Raw genomic sequence first — 24,631 nt, 5'->3', positions numbered from 1 at the left:
ATTAACATAAATTTCACCATTAAAATCTTAATTCCTTAATTTCGGCCAGAATTAAGTGATCGACATAAAATATCCATTTTCGGAAACCCGTGTAACCAAAATTTCGTGATTTTCCGAAATTTCCGGGGAGCAAAATTTCCTTTTTTTGGAAATTTGTGTAACGTCACGTGACTCCGACGCAATTATAAATTCGATTTAGATTCGATTAATCGAAATCGAAAATGGTAAAAAAAAACTCTTTCCGCTCTACCCAATTTTTGTTAAAATGGCGCAGTAGAATTACTTTTATTATTACGAAATAAACGTTTTTTTTTTTTTTTTATTTTCGCTAGCTATTACATTTTATTTTAACTTACAACAACTCGCGAATATACACAAGTCACTCCATATCTTTTAGTATATACATATGGTAAAAGTTTTACTTTTAATAGAATTATACAGTCAAGAGACAACGTTATATAAATACCCCCACTACGTAATATACAACCTAGCAGTTATATAAGAGTTTTTTCTTTTCCCTACTGTCGCCTAAATATACCATTTACCATTTACATTTACATTTACATAATTTTTACTATCCTTTATTATCATATACATTATACACTATACATATGTCTTCCGAAAAATTTTTTCCTTCGGATAAAAAATTATCGAAAACTCCCTTACAGGTGTCCCTGAAAAAATTTCACGTGATCAAACCAAATCGATCAGGTTTTAACAAGATATATGAAATACGCCGATCGAGGAGTTTCTTTTTTGAGCTCACCGATCATGTTCTGAATACCAATAATATTCATTTAAAGATATACACAAATGATTATCAGATGAACACTAAACCTATTAGTTATAACAACACAAGTTCATTCCCGAATGACAAATACCAAATTAGTTGCATGCTTACACATTTTTTTTCCTTACAAAGAGTTATACCCCGTCGTGTACAACTAAAATATTTTAATTTGATTCGCAACAAATTATTGGATAGAAAAAAAATTATTGAATCACGTGCTTCTTTGACGGCAAGATGCAACACGATGACGAAAACTTTTTTTAATTTTAGTTATAAAAGATATAGATTTTATTTTAGAATTTATATTCCTTGTTCATTTAATAATGAATCTAACAATCCTTATACACCTCCTTTATGTCAAATTCCCAGTCCTTTCATTATGTCAAACGATCGATGTGCTTGCATCAATCATCAAAAATCTTTAACTAAACACAATTTTTACAAGAATATTAAACCAAAAAATAATATACTTAATAGACAAACAAATGAAGATTTTATTAATGACAAATCTTTTCATGCTAATCTTTTATATCATAGATGGCTTTCTAATCAGCCCAAACACTATTACTCAAAAAGAACGGGCATTTCTTATATTAGCTCTATCCACGCTCGGGATGCTAATTCAATCCTGAAATTTGGCAACAAACATATGTATAGAAAGGTTTTCTCCAACTTTCAACGAATTTTTAGTCCTAACCTTCGTACCAGACAAAAACAAGAAAAACGCTTTATTCGCGCTTGTCGACGCGTTCTTAATAAAGCAAAAGGAGATGATCACCAAGCCATTTTAGCAACTGCTAGAAAAAACAAGTTCATATTCTTAAAAAATCAATACGTCAAGTTCCCCATTCGACATTTAGTTTACAAGAAAGGTTTTACTGAACCAAATCCTGAGGATTATCCATTTTTGGTTCCATTTTACGCCAAACGACACCCTAACGAAAATAAAACTTGGAAAAATATTAATACCTTATCGAAACACCTAAATCAACCTAATACTCCTAGGATTATACCAAAACCTCCTGACACTACTGAACCATATAACCCTATTCCTAACATGTTTATCCCTGAAAAATATCGTGATATTATACCCAAAGATCCCATTTACATTGACGATCGCTTTATTACTCCAGGATCTCGTGAATGGTTTACATATATGTATAATTTGGAGAAATCTATCAGAGAACAAGAGCTTCAAGACTTTAATGAAAGTAAGGTTGCTTGCCGAAACCTAGGGGTTTAGGCAAGATGGCGTTTCGCCGAAAAGCGAAATTCTGCCGAAACTATATTAAAGTTATATTAAAAAACTGGCGAAACTTTGGAGAAAGGCGAAACTGCCGAAACTTATTATAAATGCCAAAACTGCTGAAACTCTGCCGAAACTATAATAAATCTATAGTAAAATTTTGACGAAACTAATCGTAGGATTTTGAAGAGGTTTAGACAAGCAACCTTAAATGAAAGAGTACATCGTGAAGTGGAACAAGCGTTCGAGAGAACGCGTATAGAAAAACAAGCTTCAAGGGAGCAAGCGAAAGAAGAACGCAAACAAGAGGTGATATACCTTGGTACTAGTCTCAATCACTTGGATACTCGTAAATCACAAGTGGAATTTTTAATGTACTCAACAGACGAATTTCACAAATACATTCCTGATTATTTGATGAAAAGAAAATCACGTATTGACGCGGGTCGATCATATGGATTTCTCGAAAGAGACCTAAAGAAATTTCTCAAAGATCACAAAATCAGACGAGAACATACTATTTTCGTCCCTTCATATAAACAATTGGTAGTCTCAGACGATACCACAACTTTAGAATCACGTCCTAACAAACGTAACATCAACGACAGAAGGAATTTATTTTCCTCACATATAGATACACCACAGAAACGATCCCGTCTAGTACCAAATAATGATTATGACTCTACAGAAGCGGGACCGTCAAATTCGAAATAGTTTATTTTATATTTAGATCTATCATTTAGAGTCAAATTATCCTTTTTCAAGTAGTTTAATCTACAATTTTTTTACATTTTTTTATACACATATATATATTTTGAACTTTACAAACAACTTAAAATAGTGTGAATCATTCCACCTCTTACAGTATTTACAGGTGGCGGCCTTGGCCGAAAGAAAAATACGGATCTTTAATTTTTATATTTCAGATTGTATACTACTCTAGAACTATTAATTTTCTATATATATAATTGTTTTATTTTTAGATTCTTTTTCTACGGATGGGTCTTTAGGTTTTCTTTTTTTTCTTTTCCCCATTCGAAGTATTAGCGTAGTTCTAGTAGTTTGAATAGTATTGTTCGAAGGGTGGGGTCCCGTAGGGGATTAATTTCCAAAATTCTATACACGCCTATTTGTACCATCATGTAAATGATGTTTTGATCTTATTTTGTAATAGTTTTGGGAGTACTACTCTTTTAGTAATAAAATAAATAAATAAAAAAATCGAAATCGAAAATCGAATCATCAAATCGAATCTTTAATCGATTCTTAAGATTCAATTTTCGATTAAATCAATTCTAATCCCTATTCCGGAATTATGAGCCTTTTACGGAAAAATGACGAAATATAAAAATGGATGACTTTTTTTACAGGGTTCGTTCTTTTGTCCATTCCAAACATATCTTGTTCATTTCATTTACCAAGGGTTTTCTCCTGCCAACTCAGCCACAAAATCCTTCTTTGTGTAGATAACGTTATATAGTACGAGAGCATACATTGGTAGATGATGTTGATTCAACAAATCTATTACTAGTAGTTAAAACATTTAGAAGTTTTTCTATCTTTTTTTACTAAACGAACAAGGTGACAACGCTGGTGACATGTATTTCTTTCAGTTAGTTTGAGCTGTGATCCAGGACGTAGAGGTGGGTTTATCTCACCAGTATTTTTGTAAAATGTAATAAAATAACTCTATAGACAGTACTTTTCTCAAAATTTAAAGTATTATAATTATATGAACTGGGATTCCACATCTCCAACGTTCTCTTCGCTTTATGGCCATTAGGATGGAAAGAGAAAAATAATAATTGCATTACATGACAGTAGAGATTCCAACGAGAAAAATCAAAAAAAAATTTATATTATGTCGATATGGAACTTTATATATAAAAGCCCCAGGAAAAACAAATAATAGTGAGGTATGTTTAAAATTGTAAATAGTTTTGAAAATCTTTAATATATTTTAGAATACCTTCCAGTGTCTAACTCTATTAAAAGTATAGTAATTTAAAAAGAGACCAATTAGTGGTAGCAACAAGCAAAAGCGTGGAAGCCAGGCGTGAGGATACGATAGAGGACCTAAAATCGAAATGAGTTAATATTTGTGCTCATGTGTAATAAATGTCTAAAAAAGCACCATTTTGTTTAAATTTTGTTTTTTTGTAATAGACATAAATCGGATAAAAAGGTGCTTTTTTAGACGTTTTTTACACATGAACACAAATTTAACACATTTCATTTTTATAAGGCCCTCTTGACATATACCAAAAGCGTTGATCGCTGTAAGCGTTGATTTCTTTGGGGAGTACCCCTCTTGACATATACCAAAGCGTTGATCGCTGTAAGCACTGAAGCTGCTTTTATGGAGAGACTGGCCTTCCCGGATGAGGGTTGGCCTATGTATCTCCGACATGAAAGACCTTTTTTGTTTTTTACTTTTTTTTCTTTTTGAGTAGTTCATTTGGTTAACTTCTCTTTCCATAGTAATAGGTATCTCTTCCTCCTTCAAGAGACCCACGAGGATGGCGCGCATGACCAAATAAATATTTACCATCCCTTGTCAGAAATTAATAGATGAATATAAAAAATAAAAGAGCTCTTTTGTCTAATTGTAAAAATAGCTCTTTGTACACGAGAGCGTTGAAACCTAAATTGAATTAAATAATTTAAATAATATAAGGATATCGCAAGTTCGATTTTATGATTACATGATGATAAGGAAAACCTTGTAAATACATTCCCATCGTTCAATAATTTATATTGCAGAAATGGTAACAGGCGAACCAGCCTTCAAAAATATGCAAGAAATTAAGAAACTAGAAACAAAATATAATTTTGACGCTCTTTATTAAAATATGTAGCAAATATATGATGCAATGTTATTATTTTATACCATCAAATTATTAATTTGATTCATTTAATTCATGTTGCAGAAATTGTACGATTGCGGAACTATCACTAAACTTAAAATCATATTTTGGAATATCTTTCGTATAAGAATTAAGTAATCGAGATGTATATAGCTTGTGGATGAGTAGTTGATGGGTTATTTTTAACAGATGAAAGATTTGCTTTTCTATATTCTTCAGCTTCATCGAATTCCCTTTTTGTTTCATAATTATAATTTTGATCCATTCCTTCGAACAAAATTATTGCGAGTACTTCAGAAGCTATATAAGGCATAACTCCATAAAATTTTGTTTCATCTGTATCATTAGCTTCTCCACATAATCCCATATCTGAAATATGTATAAAGATCACGATGAACCAACCGTTTTCTCATGTATTTCTTTAGGAGCATTATATTAATATATCAATTAATGTTCGTACTATATTTTTCCAATTAAAAAATTCACGATTTTTAATCATGTAATTGTTAACATTTTCACCTGATGCATATTGAAGAACCATAATATAATCTTTTGTATCAGGATTTTGAGATATTCCATATTTTTAGTAATATTATGCTATACTTATTTGAATATGCTATAATCTACCAAATAAAAATATATAAAAAAAATTCTATGTTAAAACAAAAAATAAATTCATAGAGAAATTACATACCTCATTTTGAAATTCGTTCGTCATAAATTTGTTAGATAAATCTTTCGAGTTATGTAAAAATTTTAAAGCAACTATATCATCAACTGATCTTTTCCATTTCTTGTTTAGTTGTTTCTATAATCATAACGTAATGGGCCGTCCTTCCATTACCTGTTTCTTTAATATCATAAAACTGATCATATGGTATTCATACAAATATTATAAATCTCACTTCCAAAGAGCTCGTTCATCTTTCATAATTCCATATCGAAAACTTTTTTGTATTTCTTAGAACGAAAAATTTTCGTCTACTCACGGCGATCAATTCCAAAAAAATCCATAATCCAATCAAATAATCCCACGTGATAATTGTTGGGTCATTTTGTATTAGCTTTGGAATCCGGTTAAATTTTTGCCGAAAAATTTTGACCTCGAAATCTATTCGTTCTCTTGAAACCTCCAGTTTCCAATTTTGTATTCCGCAATAACTTTGTGCTGCGCCACCGAAAAACGAAGCAGACTTGAAATCCAAAGAAGATCGAAAAGTCCAAAGGCCAAGTATTGAAAGAAAAGTCGCTTAATTTTCGGCTATCAGTCAATATTGCTTCTTTCCGACTCGTTTGTAAGAAAAAAAATACCTAAAAATATGGCGTGGCCAAAGGTTTTTCAAAAAACTCGGTCAATGGCAACAACTCTATAAACTACTTATAACTTTTAAAAATCATTAAAATCAAACTTTTTTGAACTCTTCCGTCTATTTTTCGTCCTGAGAATTTTTGAAACTGATGATCGGACGAAAGAGTTCCTCTCAAATCTACTCGAATAATATCTTCAACTAATTTTGTTGTCGAACTCGCAAAATCCTTGAAAGGTTTGAGAATATACAAAAAAAAAATTGGTTAATGCACATTTTTATAAACCAATTTTAACAAATTTCTTATCATCAACATAAATTTCTTTCTAATTATGAAATTATAACTTTAGTAAAAGATATATTCAAAAAATTAAAAATATATATGTAAAACAAATAAAAATGATTTACTTACTGAGCGAAGTATCATATAAATTAAAAAGAACAAACGATTAATATTAATAAAATCCAAGTCCAATGGATTTTTTCGTATAAAAATTCATCTTCTTATTGACTTTTTCTTTAAATTCATCGTTTTTTTCTTTATCCGAGTTCGAAGCCGAAGTGCTAGTTCTAAAAAAGCAATATTTCTTTCTAAGAAACGAGGTTCATACCGATTATGAATAGAATAGATTACAAATCTTTTAACCTGAACTTTCAAAGTTTCTCTTGCTCCCTTAATAGGAAATGAAATGGTTTTAGCCTTTATCGGTGAAAGTTTGAAATATCTTGATTGATTTGTTCGAAATTTTTTGTATGAAATTCATTTTCGTTTGAAAAGAACGTGGTTCTGCAGATATAGGCGGAGGTGAAATTCCATATCCTTTGCTAATATCATTATTTTTCTCCTCTTCATTAATCAACATTTTTGGAAAAAAACTGCAATTCGGCGTTGATCGGCAATAAAAAACAAGTTATACCGGATAAATGAAATGTGATGGCCCTAATTCATTGGTTTAGATAAACTTTGATAATCCAATCATATGATCATTGCCGTCGCTATATATAGCGTTAAAAAACAAAAAACATGAATGAAGCAATTCCAAAATACGGAAACAAATATCCGATTATAAATGGTTGTCCATCGTAAAATTGAAAGAAAAAAGGAAAACAAGAAAAGAGAATCTTGTAAATGTTAAAAAGAAATAAGACAATGTGAAAATGCATGAAAATGCAAATTATTACATTAGAATTTAATTGCTTTTTTTGGCATAAGCACAAAAGAGCAATTTACAATCAGGTAGGCTTTTATTACATATGTTGTTATCTCGTTATCTCGGAGTTTCAATTTCGAAATAATTCTTTATAAATACTTCGAAAACAAATTTATTTCGAAAACAAATTTTTATTTAAAAAAAAAAAAAACATTTTTTTGTAATAATTTAAAATTCGATAAATAAACTATATTATATATTTTAGTTTGTTAAAATTATGTCTGCAGGTAATAGGTTTGGTAGAGAAATAGAATTTCGTGAAGGTTCTCCAATTCAGCTATTACAATATGTCGAAGATAATTCGGAAAACGGATTCGGTAAAATCGTTCTTAATCCAGTAGCATTAAATATTCTTCAAACCATCCAGGAACCTCTTGCGATTATTTCAGTTGGTAAGCAATATATCAGAAAACAATAGTAAATATATTTGTTAAGACTTAATCACCTGATATTCACATGATACCATTTATTTTTTTTAATAGTCGGCTCTTATCGCCGTGGTAAATCTTGGTTCGCAAATGTATTGCATGGACGACATGACGGTTTTGATCTGGGAGCAAAAGTAGAAGGATGCACACGTGGTATATACATGTGGTCTCTTCCATTCATGTTAGAAAGTGAACAACCTGATGGTAAAATAATTCAGAAACGAGTTATTGTCTTGGATAGCGAAGGAATTGAAGTTCCAAAACAGGACCAAAATTGGGCGACGAAACTATTTATTTTATGTTTGGCCCTCTCTTCTACTTTTATTTATAATATAAGTGGGATTATTGGTAAAAGTAATATCGGGAAATTGTGTCTAATGACTGATCTAAATAAATTCATTCAAGAACCGGAAGAAGGCGACTTTTTACCGAGATTAGTTATTTTATTACGTGATTTTAATTTAGAAAGTCCTGAGAGTTTCAAAGATTATTTTTTGGAAAAATTAAATGACGTCAGTCCCGAAGGTGAGTTACAAATAAAATAAAGTAATTTGTTAATAATGGATAATGTTATATAAACTGATCAATTTTAAAAAAAATTTTTGTAGCTGTTAAGGGAATTAAAAAATTCTTTGACGATTTTGATGTATACGGGTAAATACAAATATATAATTTATAAGTTATTATAAAGTAATATTTTTATTTATTTATAATAATCTATTTTTTTTTTTCATAAATTTAGGTTTCCTGTAGGTTATTAAACATTTAAATTATCAATCTATTTATTATATTTAACATTATTTTACTTTCACATAGCATCCAGGATGTAAAAGAAAAATGTTACAGCATATGGAAGACGCTGTTACCGATGAACTTGATGAAGATTTTGTTGATGAAGTAGAGAATGCTGTAAAATCAATTTATTCTCAACTTTCTCTTAAATATATTGGATCCTCCACTATGAAAGGTTCAGCTTTTGTGAAATTTCTAAATGATATCGTTGAACATATGAACAAATCAGAAACATCATCATTACTTTCAATTCCTTCTGAATATGAATCAATTATACAATTTGTCGCACAAGAAGCAATTAAAGAAGCTCTAGGAATTTATCAAGAACAAATGGACCATTTGTTAAATGAAGAAGTAAAATTACCAATTTTATGGGATGAATTCACAGAAATACATAATAATTGTATCTCAGAAGCCAATAAAATATTTTTTGAAAAAGTAATTGGAAGTCCTACTCAAATGGAAAATTTTGTCGAAGAACTAAACGAAGAAATATTCAAATTTAAAGGAGAATTCACGAAAAGAAATTCTGATGAATTAACGGCTTATAATGAAAATATTGCGAAGGATTATTGGGAAAGATACGTAAAGATTGGATTAAATCAAGAAACCTTATTTGAGGTATGAATATTTTTTTTAAATTTTTTATTCGATTTTTTAATTTAGGCAAATATTAACAGAATTTAATAATTTCTCTTAAATAGAGCAATGATGAATTTCAGGAAGCACTCAAAGCTTTCGAATTAGCTTACGAGAAATCAATGATGAAGTCTCCCGAAGGTGATAAAATAATCGCTTCATATATGCAGAATCAATACCCTACTGCAATTGAATACATGACGCAATTAGGAAGAATGAATGCAGAATTAGTAAAAGTAATGAAAGCCAAAGAAGAGGCTGAAACATTCCGGTTAGAAGCATCAGCACGTGAAGAAGAATTCCGTAGGAAAATAGAAGCACAAAAATATGAGCGCGAAGAAAATGAAAGAAATTTCAAAACGAAAATGGAAGAATTACAAGCAAATATTGACCAACAAAATAAATCACATGAAGAGATGAAAGAGCGTTTAATTAAAGAAAGAGATATTGCGACTGAAAAATATAATCAGAAACTTGAGCAATTGCACAACGAAATGCTTGAACAACAAAGATTAAATGAAGAAGATAAAAGGAAATTACTTGAACAACAACAGACCAATTTTGAGCAAATACAAAGAGAAACTGAAGAAGCAAATCGTAAAATAACCGAAGAATTAAAAAGAGCAATTACGTTGAGAGAAAGAGAAAGTCATTGAAAACAAAATGAATTTTTCCAGAAACAACTGAACAAATAGTAACGAGTCAAAGACAACACTTTATTACTACTTTTCATCATCGTACCCCTAAACTATATTATTTTTTTTTTATTTTCATCATGTCATTATTTTTTAAATATTTTATTTCTAAATATTTTCCCTATGTAATTCACGAAAATTTATATGCTCTGTCAAGAGTTATAAACAGTCTTCTGCTCTTGAAGATTTCATTCTCAAGATTTATTGTTAATACTTGATTTGTGTCGCGTGATTAGATTATTTTATTTCTATTCATCTCTTGGCGAAAATAAGACCAGTAGAAACTAATAATAATAAAATCTGTTATCGTAATATAGCATCGTCCTATTACTCCTATATACTACTTTATCATCTGATTCTTGTTCATTTCTTTGTCCTTGATAATCCAAGTCTGAAATGCGATCAATAACCTTTAAGATATTTCCACTATGAAAATTTTGCGGCAATATTCTATTTTGTAGGTCTATGAGTATACCATATAGATAATTAATTGAAAGATCACTTCTCAAATTTCCTTTAGCAATAAATCTTATAATCATCATAAATTCTTTAGTTTCTGAGTATTAATCCACTTTTATCAGAAATTTCTCAATGTATTTTAAGCTATATTTTAATAATAAATTAAATAAGATACAAAATAGTATAAAAACGTTCATTTAAATATTTATCTTGACAAATTCTGTGCCTTTTCAAAGCGATTTTCATGTTTCATAATAGAATTAGAATTAACTTCCATCACTTTATATGAGTTACCATAAATCCAAGTTGTGGAGTATACTTTGGAAAATCCACCTTCACCAAATTTCGTTTATATCTATAAATCTACCAAATGTTACCTGTTCAAGTAATTTATTGATATAAGTTTTTCTATTTCTTATATTATACATTGTATCTTTTATAAACTTATCAATATCAGAATTTCCACTGGTCCATCCTTCCATTATTCTAAGTGGATCACATTCCTTACGCCACAATTCTCCAGTAAAGAGTTTATTACAATACGAAAAATTTTTGTGATTGGAATTTCTACCTGAGTTATTTAATTTACTAAATTCGGTTTCCATTAGATTATTTTCGTAATATACAGTATTCAAAAAGAAAAATAAAATTATCTTTTTTTCATAGAACGAAATATTATTTATTCTTTTTTTTTTACAGTGTATATTCATGAGTTACTAAAAAAGATAATTACGCACAATTCAATGATCATCAAAATTTGTTCGATTCATTGATATTTTTCCTTTTTTTTTTATTATAGTTATTGATAAAAAGCAATAGACGAAATCGGTTTAGTTCAGTAATTACCAAAACAATTAGGTTTACTGTTTTTAGAGAAATAATTTTTTATAAATATATTTTCTATTTTATTATTGGTGTGTAAAAATTTGTTTGAACTTTAATTATTTGTATAGAAAAAATTAATAATAAATAGTTATGGAGAATAGAGATATCGGTCAAAGACTGATATCCTCCATTCAGTAACTGAGTTATAGTTTGGTCATTAGGAATACTGCAGTGACCAATACAAATACTGATTTCAATATTGGATGTCCCATACATTAAATATTGTATAACATATAATATATATAATGTGTCCCATGAACAACATTTTCTATTCACACTAGGATTGGTTACTAATTAGAAACACCATTAACATCTCTTGAAATATATTATCACCAAGAAATTACACACTGGTTCTGTCTATAAATAAAATATTAATTAATTAATTAGTCCAAAAAATTATTCGCATTAGAAATATATCTTACCGCTTAAATAAAACCTGTGATACGTAGCGTAAAACAAAAGATAAATATAGCTATCGCCTATTGTTTAAACTTGAGACGATGAATCTGAAGTAGCAGCATCTTACGCATCTAGTATATCCTCGTGATCCTAAGGCCACATAAATCCACTTTTTCGGTTGAAATTTAAAATTGACCCGGGGACCCGGGTTTATTGTTTATTAATAAAAGTTTTATATATATAAAATCGTGACATCTGATTGGTTGACTTTTAAAGGAGAGGGTAATTAAGAATTTATTTTTCGCTCCAGAAGTTCTCAGCCACGTGATAAACTTACCCGCCAATAAAATTACGTATTGATCACGTGATAAACATTTTTTATATATAAACTTTTTTTAAAAAAGTGACCCGGCCGGGTGAAGTGAACTGAAAAATCGAATTTGTTTGGCCTAATACATAAGTAACTTAAACTGACTTATTCTTTTTTACCGTAATTCTAGAACTGTAAAAATTGTACTATATACATACTTATTATATTAGTACAATAGACATCTTGTAAAGACAATCATCAATTATCTCAGTTGTTTATGCAGAAATTGTTGAATAGTAACGGGATATAAAAATTACATGAACGACCCGCACTACGTGATTAATTATAAGTAAAAAAAATTTAAAATTTAAGGAACATCGGTACAACATGATTAAAAATCTTATAATCTCTGGTATGAAAAAATTTTATTATTCTGTAAAACCCTCAAAAACAAATTTACATAATTGTGGATCTAAATACAGTCGTAGCTCCACATAGTCACCCTTATATAAGAACATCATATATAACGATAAGCACATAGTTCGGAGCTCTAGATTGGACGAGCATTCCATGAAGTGGTTTCAAAGTAACACTATAAGCCTCAGTAAAAGAAACTGAAAGGAACGACTTAATGTTACTAAAGTAAATCCAATCCTCTACATTATATGAAATTTATGATCAGTAGCGGGAGATTTTTTTTTACCTTGTTCGTTAACCAACTTTTCTGGAATATGAATCTTTGTTAGAACAGCATCAAGAATAAACCTATTGAACAGATTAAACCCATTAAACTGACTAAAACGATTAAAACTATTAACTGATTAAAACAATTAACACGATTAAAATGATTAAAATATACCTCAATGTTTCCATATATCACTTTAAACGACATTAACCAAGTAAGTCTAAAAAGTTTATTAGAATTAAATTCTATATATTCTAAAGAAAGAAATAGATTACCATCGGTTACTTAAGAAAATAGATATAGTTTCAATACCGTCTTCCATAATAGATACATCAGTATAGTTTCTTTGAAGGTTATCAAAATAAATAGCCATTTTTCTTTTTTTTTTGATAACAAATAATAATAAATAATATTTTTTCTAATATATACAGTATATTATATATAAATAATATATTAAATTTTGCGTAAAAGAAAGGCAAAATTATTAAATTGTGATACTTAAAAAAAAAGTATGAACGGAGTTCCCGTATAATAACAATTAGTAACGGATTTTAAAAATTGCATGAGACAATATACTTGCTTGCATGGTATAACTAATATTACTATTTCAATTAATAATCTTGAATTAAATTGAATCTAATAGTAAAATAACAATATTAAAATCGGAATGATTATGCGATATTGATAATCGCGAATCACGTAACAGTAAACACCGCATCTGAGTCACAGTTAGTAAAAGTGCGATAGTGTAATACATTTCTAAGCCTCATATTTTTTTTATATATATATAGGGGCATTTTGTTTCTTATGGTTCTGCAGTTTTATTACTGTTATCATTCTTCTTTTAGTTTACGCACCACGAACGAATATTCACTTTTTTCCCTTCTCAATAGAGCTTGTATTGACGCCACCAGAACAATCTGACGACTATAAGACTGGTTTGTACTATTCCCACCGAACTTACCGCTCCGAAAACTTTTTTCTTGAAGTCTCTATTCACGCTCCAGCTTCTAGTTCCGATCCCTCTTTTACTACTAGAGCTCCTTGACTCTACAAATTTTTCGCAGCTGCCAACAGAAGGTTTGTTTTTTCCAGATAATATTGTAAAGTAATATGGTATAAATGATATGAATAAATAAATAATAACAAATATATTATTTATCATTATAAGAAACCTAAATTGCGTAGATCATATTAACTGTAAGAATCTCCGAAGACTACGGCTCGGGTGTGGACTCGTGCGTTGACGGTGTGTATGTCTATGTATTTTTGTCCCTATCGTTTACCCCTTCCTTTCGTTCCCTTTCGTTCTCCCCTTTCCCTTCCCTTTCGTTATCCCTTTCCCTTCGTTATCCCCTTTCCCTTTCGTTATCCCCTTTCCCCTTCGTTATCCCCTTTCCCTTCGTTATCCCCTTTCCCTTCGTTCTCCCTTTCCCTTCGTTCTTCCCTTTCCCCTTCGTTATTCCCTTTTCCCTTTCGTTATTCCCTTCCCCCTTCGTTATTCCCTTTTCTTTTCGTCTCCCCTTTCCCCTTCGTTCCCTTTCGTTCTCCCCTTTCCCTTTCCCCTTCGTTATTCCCTTTCCCCTTCGTTATTCCCTTTCCCCTTCGTTATTCCCTTTCCCCTTCGTTATTCCCTTTCCCCTTCGTTATTCCCTTTCCCCTTCGTTCCCTTTCGTTCTCCCCTTTCCCTTCCCTTTCGTTATACTTTTCCCTTCGTTATCCCCTTTCCCTTCGTTATCCCCTTTCCCCTTCGTTCTCCCCTTTCCCCTTCGTTCTCCCCTTTCCCCTTCGTTCTCCCCTTTCCCCTTCGTTCTCCCCTTTCCCCTTCGTTCTCCCCTTTCCCCTTCGTTCTCCCCTTTCCCCTTCGTTATCCCCTTTCCCCTTCGTTATCCCCTTTCCCCTTCGTTATCCCCTTTCCCTTCCCCTTCGTTATCCCTTTCCCCTTCGTTATCCCTTTTCCCTTCGTTATCCCTTTTCCTTCGTTATCCCCTTTTCCCTTCGTTCTCTCCTTTCCCCTTCGTTCTCCCCTTTCCCCTTCGTTTTCCCTTTCCTTTCGTTTTCCCTTTCCCCCCTGATCAATGTTGCTGCACCTCAACGTGGTGATCGGGTGACAACAAGTTTTTTAAAAGACTTGGCTAAGTCAGCAACAAATAGTAATTACATATTTCATAAGTCACTTGAAAATGTCCATTGTTTAGAATATTTGTTTTTAGGAAGCACTTGCGGTTTTTCTCTAATTTTTTGTCTTTCTTGTCTTTCAGTTAAAAGCATTTTAGACTTATTTTTGTCGATTGTGTGATAATAGAAAACCTAAACAAACATCTAGCAATTGATGAATCTCTATTTACTAAAGAATTTAAAGAATTGCCATATTCAAAGAATACATCTTTATTTTTAGATTCTTCAATTTTTCAAAGTACTGAAATGCATGCTTGAGTATCCTTATTAAACTCATATGATGCATTTTCCTTTATCAAGTTCTTTATTAATGATCAATTTCACAAACATAGAATAAGCTAAAAAGCTATTATGCTTACTTTTCAGTGATTAAATCGATTTGTTCACTTTATTAATTTATTAAATTGATTTCATATAAATAAATAATTTGCTAATTTTTTAAGACTATTTGATTTTGCAAGTTTTTCCATAATAACATTCTTAGAACTAGCACATTGAAAGAAATCAAATTTAAACAATGATTTTCTATGTTTTGAACTACGAAAAAAAAAAATCATCATAATTAAACATTGGTTTATAAAAGTTAAAAATATCGGTCGGTAAAATCCTGCATATTCCTAATTGACTGAAAAGTTCATGGTAAAACAATTACCAAATCAGAAAAATCAAATTGTTAGATAATGGAGTAGAAAAATAAAATAAGTGTAGTACTAGATTCATAATATAATTATATTGTGTCCAAATAGGTTAGTATCTTTTTTGTTACTATACTTTATTTTTTGTGTTTATACTGACTAGTCAAATATGGTAAATAAGAAAAATTACGTAACTTCAGTTTTTTAATACTAAATACTCCAAGAATCAGAAAATCACATCATTTGTCATAACATCAGGGTAAAGATAATGGATAAAAAAAACCTATCAAATTTCTCTCTAAAAAAATTTTGAGCTATATTTCCGTAACTGTAATTCTGTAAAGATATTCAGAGCCAATTTCACCTGCCACTTATGTCACTCACATTCGTTCAAAAATTTTAATTTCGAGGTTCCCTGGTAGTACATTTTTCATATAACTTTGTTTTATTATAAGGTTCATTTTTTTTCATTTTCTAGTTTTCCTCCAACATTGGTTCTGGCAATAAATCACCATTTGGTGGCATGTCACCATATTTTGTTATCTGTTGTATTTTTATAATGTTCATCATTTTACTTGTCTATTCAGAGTTCGGAAGATATGTTACTTTCGAACCTTCTCTTGGAAAAAAAGATTCTTGAGTCTCCTCAATGTGCTCAATGTGGCAATAAAGCAGATTTTAGTACTTTAAAAGTATTAGTCTTAAATGACATCGATAAACGTCAAAATGAGTCTATCGAACATAGAATCACCAAGATCGAGAACCAGTCTTTTTTCCTTATCGTTGGTGCCTCATTGACAGTATAGTGTGGTTGCAAATCATGTTCTAAAAAAATGAGACTGATAAAAAGAAGCAATCCCCTCTTTTCTATATTTTAAATCACAAAGTCAGAATAGATTATCATACTACATATTGCTTATAAATAATATTCTGATTTCTTTTTTTTTTGCGATTGATTTCTTTTACAAAAAATTGTAATTGAATTATTTTAAAATTTAAAATTCAAAATATGAAAGAAAAATTTATTAAAATAATTATTGTTTTATATTTAAGTTACTGTGCATAGATAGATCTACGGACAAAATTATATGCTGCTTACAAAATATCAAATATGATATACAGACAAATCATAAATAAAATTAAATAATTTCTCTCTCATTAAAGCTTAAACTACTAGGCAATATGAGATTGAGTAAAGAAACGGTATAGTCGTTAAGCTCTTGCTCAATTATATAATGTGCAACATAAAGAATTTTCGTCAGCCATCGGAAACTTCATTAGAAGTAGATTTCAGTACTATAATCACGGTCATGTATCTGTATAATCCTAATTTATGTGTAAAATTTTCATTATAAGCTTCAAAAAAAAAAAGCTTTTAGTTAATAGTTGATGTATTAAATTAATTTTCATTTTTAATTTTCAACAATAGTAAACATTTTTTCGTAACTATCTCTTTTCTATTATAATAAATTAAATAAATTAGTAACTAACGGTCTTGTTAACTAAATAATATAATAAACATCGTATATGAACACAATTGTTATATAGGTTATAAACATCTTTCATTAATGGTAAAAACTCGCGCAATAAAGGGGGGTATAAGGGTCGAAGACTATAGCCACCGCAATACGGTACTGGGAGAAAGCTACAAAATAAAAAATGTAATAATTTTTGGTTTTTTTCTGATCTGTGCATCTTCTGTTAAGTATATTACCCTATATTATATAAGTATTCAAAATCGGTTTTAAATTAAAAGTTCATGTGATTACATAATAAAGGTCTCCAATGCGGCTCATAGTAAAACGTCAGAATTTATAATATAATCATGACGAAATAAATAATTAGTGGCTAGGCTGTGAGGGAAAAAAAGGATATATCGAGCATCTGTCCTTAAAAAAATTTCGTTAAGGAGGTTAAAGGAGCAAAGAAAATTAAAAGTCATATTGCTTAAAAGTTAAAACTAAAATATTTTACGAAAAAAAAATAATATATCAATGACATCAGTAACGTAGGTCAACCTATAAATACACAAACGGATAATTAAAAAAACCGAATTAAAAAAAAAAAATAATTACATAATACAAATTATGTTTACGTATTAATTCAGTACTATTTTCGAGCTCCATTCTCCAGCGTCTTCATCGATCCCTTGTAACTTCAGTTGTCGTTATAAAACAACAATAAAGGATAAGATAAATGTTTTGAAGTGAGTTTAAACAAACAAAAATTAGATTTATTATCTTCATCAGGTTCGATTAAACTCTCGTAAACTTTAGCCTTTACGTGAAGTATTAATTTATAATCTGATATGCCGTACGATAACTCCCGAGGTTCCCTTTAGATGTATATTCAATCTTACAAACACTACAACCCACTTGGGACTTCAGAAGAAGGATTCATTCTTACAAATTTTCAACAAATCGAGATGTTCTAGTACTAGAATTTACTTTAGGATTTTCAAGAATTGTAAATTCTTGCTGACATGGTTATTAACGAGAGTGTCGCATACATATAAGTATTATTAAAGATTCACGATCATTGTATCTCGCGAAAATCAACCAATAAAGAATATTAGTTAATAATTATATTCCCTATGCACACAACAAGCCATACATTGATGTAGGTAAACTAAAAAATTTTATTAAAAAAAATGTAATATTGCTGAAATTATACAACTATTCCTATCAAAATATGACAAGTATCGTAAATTCTATAATTAACTAGGTGAGAATTTTTCCACCCGTTTCCAATCACAATCGGGATCAAAATTCTTTCCTTATACGATCCATTTATCGCCATGGTTCTCGAAATGTAATATAAACTACTGATCACATGAGGTTACGATGTCATTAAATTTACTATGCAAACAGAAGTTAGAATGGTGTTCCGTTATAATAAAATACTAAAAATTATTAAAACATTTACCTGCACGCAAAATGCACTTTCAAGCCGATCAAATTTTTCGCGGAAGGAAGGAATTTCTTCATTCGATTTGGCTGTTAAGTCTCATGGAGATAGATCATTGTAAAATGATATATTGCTTTAACATAGTCACAGCTTTCCCAATTTTTCAGCCGGGTAGTCATCTCATCAAATTTCATTCATCTCTTTCAATTGATTTCAATATCGTAGACTTGAGAAACGAAGTAGAAATCATTTATTTCCATCTCAATCTATCAGTGATCATTATTAAGAATCGATTCAATTAATTTTAAGTCACCAAAAAACTCAGTGAACATAATTGGCGAGATGGAGTTTAGCAACACATAAGATGTAACCAGACGACCGATCCAGCAAAGTTTAAAAGTAAAAAGTATTACTGAACCGTTAATTAAGGTCATCTATGAACAAATAACGTAATTAGAGATAGTTGCAGGATAAGGTGGAGAGCAATAAATATAAAAATGCAAACTTTTTTTACCTTGTTCAGTAGTTCACGCGATGATTATTATTCTCATCCCAAGAGCAAAAGTACCTCGATCACTTCTCCCATTATTTCTCTAGTACTCCATTGCTGGACGCATCGGCTTAATTGCGGTGATCAAACTGTTCCGGAGCTTTTCACTGTGTATGGCCGTAGCTGTAATATCTCGAGAAATTTCTTACTATAATTTTTTTTAATAATAGCCTAAATTAATTTCTTTGATTACAGTACTTCATCATACCCCCTTCTTTTATCTGTTACACACACTTATTTATTATTATCTCTCTATCCTTATAACGTTACTATGTCATCCTCCGTTTCTATTAGACTAGACCATAATATTGTAAACGTCTGTGAACATGACTCCTTAATGTTGAAGAGGCGGACAATTGAAAGATTGATAGAATCTTTTTCTTGAATATCCTTTTTCATGAACGCCCGAACATTCATATGTCTTGATTCTATACGATATCTTATTCTTACTGTGATTCTATTTCTCTTTATTCTATTCTAGTTTTATGTTGGTTAATCAGTTATTCACCAACGTATTTTCAACAATATTAGATCAACGTGTCAGCATAAATAATAAAATTAGGCAAAATAATAACAATTATTACATAAAGAAATAAAAAAACTTTATTAGAATTTTTGCGTTCAGATACTTTTTTCCATAATGATGGAGCTTCTTTAGAAGATTTTCTACCCTTTAATTTCTATATTCTTTCTATTTAATCTTTGTTGATTCTATTTCTCACTGTTATTGATTAACCGATATTTTCTCATTTAACAACCTATGTTTTGCTTTTAATGGTAAAATATACTTTCAATAATGTGGCCGACCTTTAATTCTCCTATTACTTCTGATATCCTTCCCTCAAATTTTTCCAATGAGCTGCAGTAACTTTTTATGTCTTCTTTACACCTGCTTCTGCATATTCTGTTAATTCGTATTTTCGTTATTTAAATTTAATCTGATCAATTATCTTTATCATTGTCTTTTTTTTGTTTCTGTGCCGTTATTGCCGAAATCACTATAATTATAACTCCAAAATCTTTGATCTACTTCCTTGATCTATTATTATACTCGTATCTTGATCTTTTCGGTTGTAAATCTAATTTTTTATTATCTTCGTTCTTACTCTTTTTAAAAAAAAAAGATCTATCGCTAAAGCACATCTTTCTACTCGGTTTTTTTTCGTTACGTTTATTTTGATTATTGGTAATACCCTTTAGTTTCCCCTTCTACGCTTGATGCTATACTTAAATATTCGTCCACTTTCTTTCATACTCATTTTGTATTTTCGTTCCGGTTAATCAGATTATATCCAATTGTTTTCAAAGTTGTTTCCTGCAATGTTGTTATTTATTTTGTCGTAACGAAAATTACCTTGATTTTCTTGATATTTATAGTTACTATATAACGTCCGAACTTCTTTGGTAATATTTTTTATCGAAGACCTCTTCGCTTTATTCTGTGGTTTTCGTCTTTACATTGTTGAAAGACAATTACGATTGAATTTACGTCGTGTGTCTTATGTCCTGCCTGTCCCGCCTTTTTGCATCTAAAACAATAAGAACGAGTTTATCTTTGTTTCAGACTACCTAAGGACCTTGACATGAATTACTTTTGTTAAAACGTTCCTTCAATAAGTTTATTGTTTGTTCGTCCCCTTTCGCTTTCGCTCAAGATTTTTAGGGGGGTCATATTCTAAATTCGGTAATTTGTTGGTACATTATCTTAACAATAACATAATAGTTGTATCACATTACAATCACAAGATCGTCATATGTTCATTATATTTGTTTCACTTGTGTTTCATATTTGTGTTTCTAAATATAACAAATAATTTATATGTGCATATATGATTTGTTCTTTGAATTGAAATGAATAATTAATTCTTTTTTTACATGTATAAAAAAAACAATAATTTATACTAAAAATACAGTACATTCTATATAATTATTGTCCATTTTTTTTTTAAATTAATTAAACATTCGTTGGAGCATATTTTCCATCTATATTTAATACGTTTATTAATTTAGGATGAACTTCAACTTGAAAAGGTTTAAATGGAACTTTCTCCCCATCAATACTAATATATCCCGTGTCTTTATTTTTTGGAGTTAATCGTAAGGCCGCTACTTTATAATATTTAACCTTTAATATATAAAAAATTAAATTTATTATTACTATACATCTTTTTCATAGAAATCAGCAATTTCAATTTAATTAAAAATTTAATTGACATACCTCTTTCATATTAATATGAGCTCCTTGTTCAAATGAAGCCAATATATTTGCGACTTTCAGTTTTGATATTTTATCCCAATTAACTATCATCAGATCTAAAAGTCCATCAGATGGTAATGCACAAGGAAATACAATCTGACTTCTAGATAACCATGGAACTTTCCCTGCGATGAAAATATATCCATCATCATTCAATACTGTCCAATCTGATGGAATTGGATCATTTACGCTTCCATATTTGTCTACTATCCCTTTTGATTTATCTTCAACTTCATTCGATTTGTCTTCAACGTGTGATGATGAAGAATTATAGATTTTATTATATTCTTGTCTAATATTGTCAATATTATCTTCAACAATTTTCATTGCTATTTCGCAACTATATTTACGATTCGCTAACAATGCCTGTAAAGCGCCAATCACAAATCTGAAATCTTTCATAAATCTAATAATAAATTATTTAAAAAATTATATTTAATCCATTATTATTATATAAATTTATTATAAAAAAAAATAGATAGATAGATACCTCAAGTGTTCAGTTGATAAATCACAATCAGCAATAATTCCATAATTTAGTGACATGAAAGAATAATATCTTTCGTCCCCTTGTGTGACTGAACATACATCGATTTTCATTGGAACACCTGATTAAATTAAAAAAGAAATTTTAATTAATAAAAACGACAAATAAGGGGTAGTCATACCTTACATTGGTATAGAAATTACCTTTTATTATGTTAAGAGCAGCGTGAGACACGCTATTACCATGATCATTACCCAAGAGGCAGAAGCTTAGCCCATTCCCACTTCCTGTAAAGTATAAAACATATCAATAAAGTAAATTAAAAACTCAATATAATTAAACAATCAAAATTTACCTGAGGGAATCACTCCAATCGGAGTATCAATTTCAAGTGCGTCATCGCGTGATAAAAGTCCGTTGATAACTTCATGAATTATACCGTCCCCACTAACCGTAACAATAGCGTCGTAAGCCTTCAAATCTAAATCTTTTATAATCTCTTTAGCGTGATCCGAATATTCTGTTACTATAAACAGAAAAATATTTGATACGTTTTAATTTATAGGATAAAAAAAAAAAATGAAATTTTTTAAGGAGATCCGAACTCCATCAAATTAAGGAGTTGATTATATAAAAGGAATATAGCGTGGGAATATGCCAAGTCCGTAGATCTCGTGATGCAGTAAATTTTACTCCTTATTTTGATAACAAGAAATTTTCAATTATACTAACTAGTAATTTCACATGTACATCCTGCTGCGTCAAATATTGGCATAACGGATTGATTGAAATCATTTTCAGCTTTACCAGCTCCACCAAAAGGATTGACGAATATTTTAAGATGTTTTGCTTTTTTCGTATCTAATAAAATAAATTTAGTAAAAGTATAACTTATTTTCATTAAAATTTTATGATTTAAATCTACCTTTATATACGGCGTCATTTATTGCTTTAATCCATAATGTGGCAGCTTCTTCATCGATAACCTCAAAAGAAAATGTATCTAATTTTAATATTAACTTTCCCTGTGGAATTAATGCTTTTATTATTATTCGAACTTCTTTTGATTTATCAAGATAAACAGAAAGAATATATCTAGCAGATATTTTGATCGGTTTGTTCGTAACTACAATGAATAAATAATAAATGAAGTTTTATTTATATATATTTATATATACATAATTTATATATACATATACACAAAAAAAATAGAATAAATAAAATTTTTTTTATTCACCGCCAGAGTTCTTTTTCTGTTCTAACAATAATACATCATCGCTAAAAGATAAACTGGTGGTATTATTGCCATCGCTTTTTACTTTTACTTGTAAAGGTATCATCTTATATGTATATATATATATATATTGAGAGAAGAAATTTATAAAAAAAAAACAGTGAGAAAAAATTTGTCTTTATATACATACTTTTGAGTCTTACGTTGTACCACAATGATCGGGTTTTAGCTATCAACTGAGAAGTATTTAATTATCTGTGCATTAAATTCCGCATGTTAATCAATTCTTGGTTAACTTAATAAATTGCATCAATAATAACTCCAACTTTCCAAAATAGTTAATTAGTTGAACATGATGTATTGAAAATCATAATTTTCATTGTACTCATTTTTTTTATAATTCAAAAACAGATTATTTCTATCTATGGTTTAGAAGTTTATGGGATTTTTTTCATTGGTCCTCATATAAATTATTTGATATAAAAGGGTTGCAGAATGAATAACAAACCAGGAAATTAGGAGAAAATCATGTGAACTTTCGGCCGAAATTAGAAACCCAGACACGGTAATTTACAATGAATGACGTGTTTTTTATGAGTATCGAAATTATAATAAATTCACTACGTGCTATACTGCTATTCACACAACGTAAATTCTTTTTTTTTCCTAGGAATAGGATGGCAACCCGAAATATCATCAAATGTGTTTTGTTATTCTCCTTCCATTGTATTTCCATCGATTATTTATAACGTCCATTGTGTACGTAATGACATTTTAAATTTCAAAATTCAATGTATTCTATGTATAAAGTAATATAATATTTTGTATTAACATCTGATTTGATCGATGAAGTTGGTTTTAAAGTCTGGACATAACCATGGTACAATTTCATGAACAAATCCAAATTCTCTTTGGAGTATATTCAGAAGCCTTATGTATTTTTTTTTTCAATTCTTTTATGTATAAAAATAGCATGACATGAGTCACACGACATGTTAAATCGTGAACAATATCGCAAATTTTATGAAGATTATTGTTTTCTTAAATTTAGCATGTACTGTAGTTATAAATTTGGTTATGATGGGATCAACTACTCACGTAAATAACTAATCATGTTGAGAAAATATTGACTTTTTTTTTATTATGGTGTAATGATATAATACGATGAGTGTAAATACATTTAAACTAATTAAATTCACAATTTGTAATATTTTATTTAGCATTTTTTGATTAAATAATTTATTAACATATTCTTGTTTTAGGTACTGCTATTTTTTGGAGGACCAACAATGGGCGGAGGAAAATCAAAAAAACCTGTAATTCATGATATTCTATATTATGAAAACCGACAATTGATCTATCAGACACATAATACTCCAATTAAATATACACGAAAAACAATGGACATTAAAACCTAATGGTGTAATAATACATTTGATATATATGGACAATATAAAATATGATAACGTTGTGAACCTATGTAAATACTTCAGTTTTTAATATTAAAATGGGAAAATAATGTAAATAAAAAATAATTTTTTCGTACTTTATTTCTATAATTTTAAATTTATAAACTATATTTCTAAATTTTTTTTTCTACACCCCAAAATCTTCTAAGTTGTTCAGTTATACATATATAAAAATTTCAATTATCTTCTACAAAATCTCTT

The 24,631-nt window shown here is 29.5% G+C and overlaps 6 protein-coding genes across 7 annotated transcripts; 3 read left to right on the top strand and 3 right to left on the bottom strand.

Moving 5' to 3' along the window:
• Positions 1-1,439: 1,439 nt before the first annotated feature.
• Positions 1,440-2,750, top strand: OCT59_016286 (uncharacterized protein; the record flags this gene model as incomplete). Of its 2 annotated transcripts, XM_066132379.1 has the most annotated exons (2): positions 1,440-2,006; positions 2,226-2,750. In XM_066132379.1, 2 exons carry the CDS (start codon positions 1,440-1,442, stop codon positions 2,748-2,750), a joined length of 1,092 nt encoding a protein of 363 aa, XP_066003372.1. The 2 variants fall into 2 exon arrangements, with proteins under 2 accessions (XP_066003372.1, XP_066003371.1); XM_066132378.1 differs by lacking the exon at positions 1,440-2,006 and having other exon boundaries at positions 2,409-2,750.
• Positions 2,751-4,922: 2,172 nt separating this feature from the next.
• On the bottom strand, positions 4,923-5,934 carry OCT59_016285 (uncharacterized protein). The gene is made up of 3 exons (XM_066132377.1): positions 5,893-5,934; positions 5,423-5,769; positions 4,923-5,322 (listed from the first exon to the last, which is right to left on the bottom strand). The coding sequence occupies exon 3, from the start codon at positions 5,268-5,270 to the stop codon at positions 5,034-5,036; it is 237 nt and encodes a 78-aa protein (XP_066003370.1). The 5' UTR covers positions 5,271-5,322; positions 5,423-5,769; positions 5,893-5,934; the 3' UTR covers positions 4,923-5,033.
• A 1,346-nt stretch (positions 5,935-7,280) lies between these two features.
• On the top strand, positions 7,281-9,936 carry OCT59_016284 (uncharacterized protein; the record flags this gene model as incomplete). The annotated part of the gene is made up of 8 exons (XM_025322855.2): positions 7,281-7,283; positions 7,424-7,447; positions 7,627-7,813; positions 7,904-8,374; positions 8,458-8,503; positions 8,592-8,598; positions 8,666-9,262; positions 9,346-9,936. 8 exons carry the CDS (start codon positions 7,281-7,283, stop codon positions 9,934-9,936), a joined length of 1,926 nt encoding a protein of 641 aa, XP_025165197.2.
• Positions 9,937-12,532: 2,596 nt separating this feature from the next.
• OCT59_016283 (uncharacterized protein) lies at positions 12,533-13,086 on the bottom strand (the record flags this gene model as incomplete). The annotated part of the gene is made up of 3 exons (XM_066132376.1): positions 12,533-12,642; positions 12,732-12,845; positions 13,026-13,086. The coding sequence occupies 3 exons, from the start codon at positions 13,084-13,086 to the stop codon at positions 12,533-12,535; spliced, it is 285 nt and encodes a 94-aa protein (XP_066003369.1).
• Positions 13,087-16,125: 3,039 nt separating this feature from the next.
• Positions 16,126-16,332, top strand: OCT59_016282 (uncharacterized protein; the record flags this gene model as incomplete). Its single annotated transcript, XM_066132375.1, has 1 exon — positions 16,126-16,332. One exon carries the CDS (start codon positions 16,126-16,128, stop codon positions 16,330-16,332), a length of 207 nt encoding a protein of 68 aa, XP_066003368.1.
• Positions 16,333-20,782: 4,450 nt separating this feature from the next.
• On the bottom strand, positions 20,783-23,067 carry OCT59_016281 (uncharacterized protein; the record flags this gene model as incomplete). Its single annotated transcript, XM_025322856.2, has 8 exons — positions 20,783-21,108; positions 21,202-21,646; positions 21,731-21,848; positions 21,931-22,014; positions 22,083-22,253; positions 22,460-22,588; positions 22,653-22,853; positions 22,965-23,067. The coding sequence occupies 8 exons, from the start codon at positions 23,065-23,067 to the stop codon at positions 20,938-20,940; spliced, it is 1,422 nt and encodes a 473-aa protein (XP_025165198.1). The 3' UTR covers positions 20,783-20,937.
• Positions 23,068-24,631: the final 1,564 nt, after the last annotated feature.

This window comes from Rhizophagus irregularis, chromosome 24 (assembly GCF_026210795.1).
Source record: "Rhizophagus irregularis chromosome 24, complete sequence".
Classification (NCBI taxonomy): domain Eukaryota; kingdom Fungi; phylum Glomeromycota; class Glomeromycetes; order Glomerales; family Glomeraceae; genus Rhizophagus; species Rhizophagus irregularis.
The sequence above is the reverse complement of the archived record's forward strand: the minus strand, read 5'-3'. Positions and strand labels throughout refer to the sequence as shown.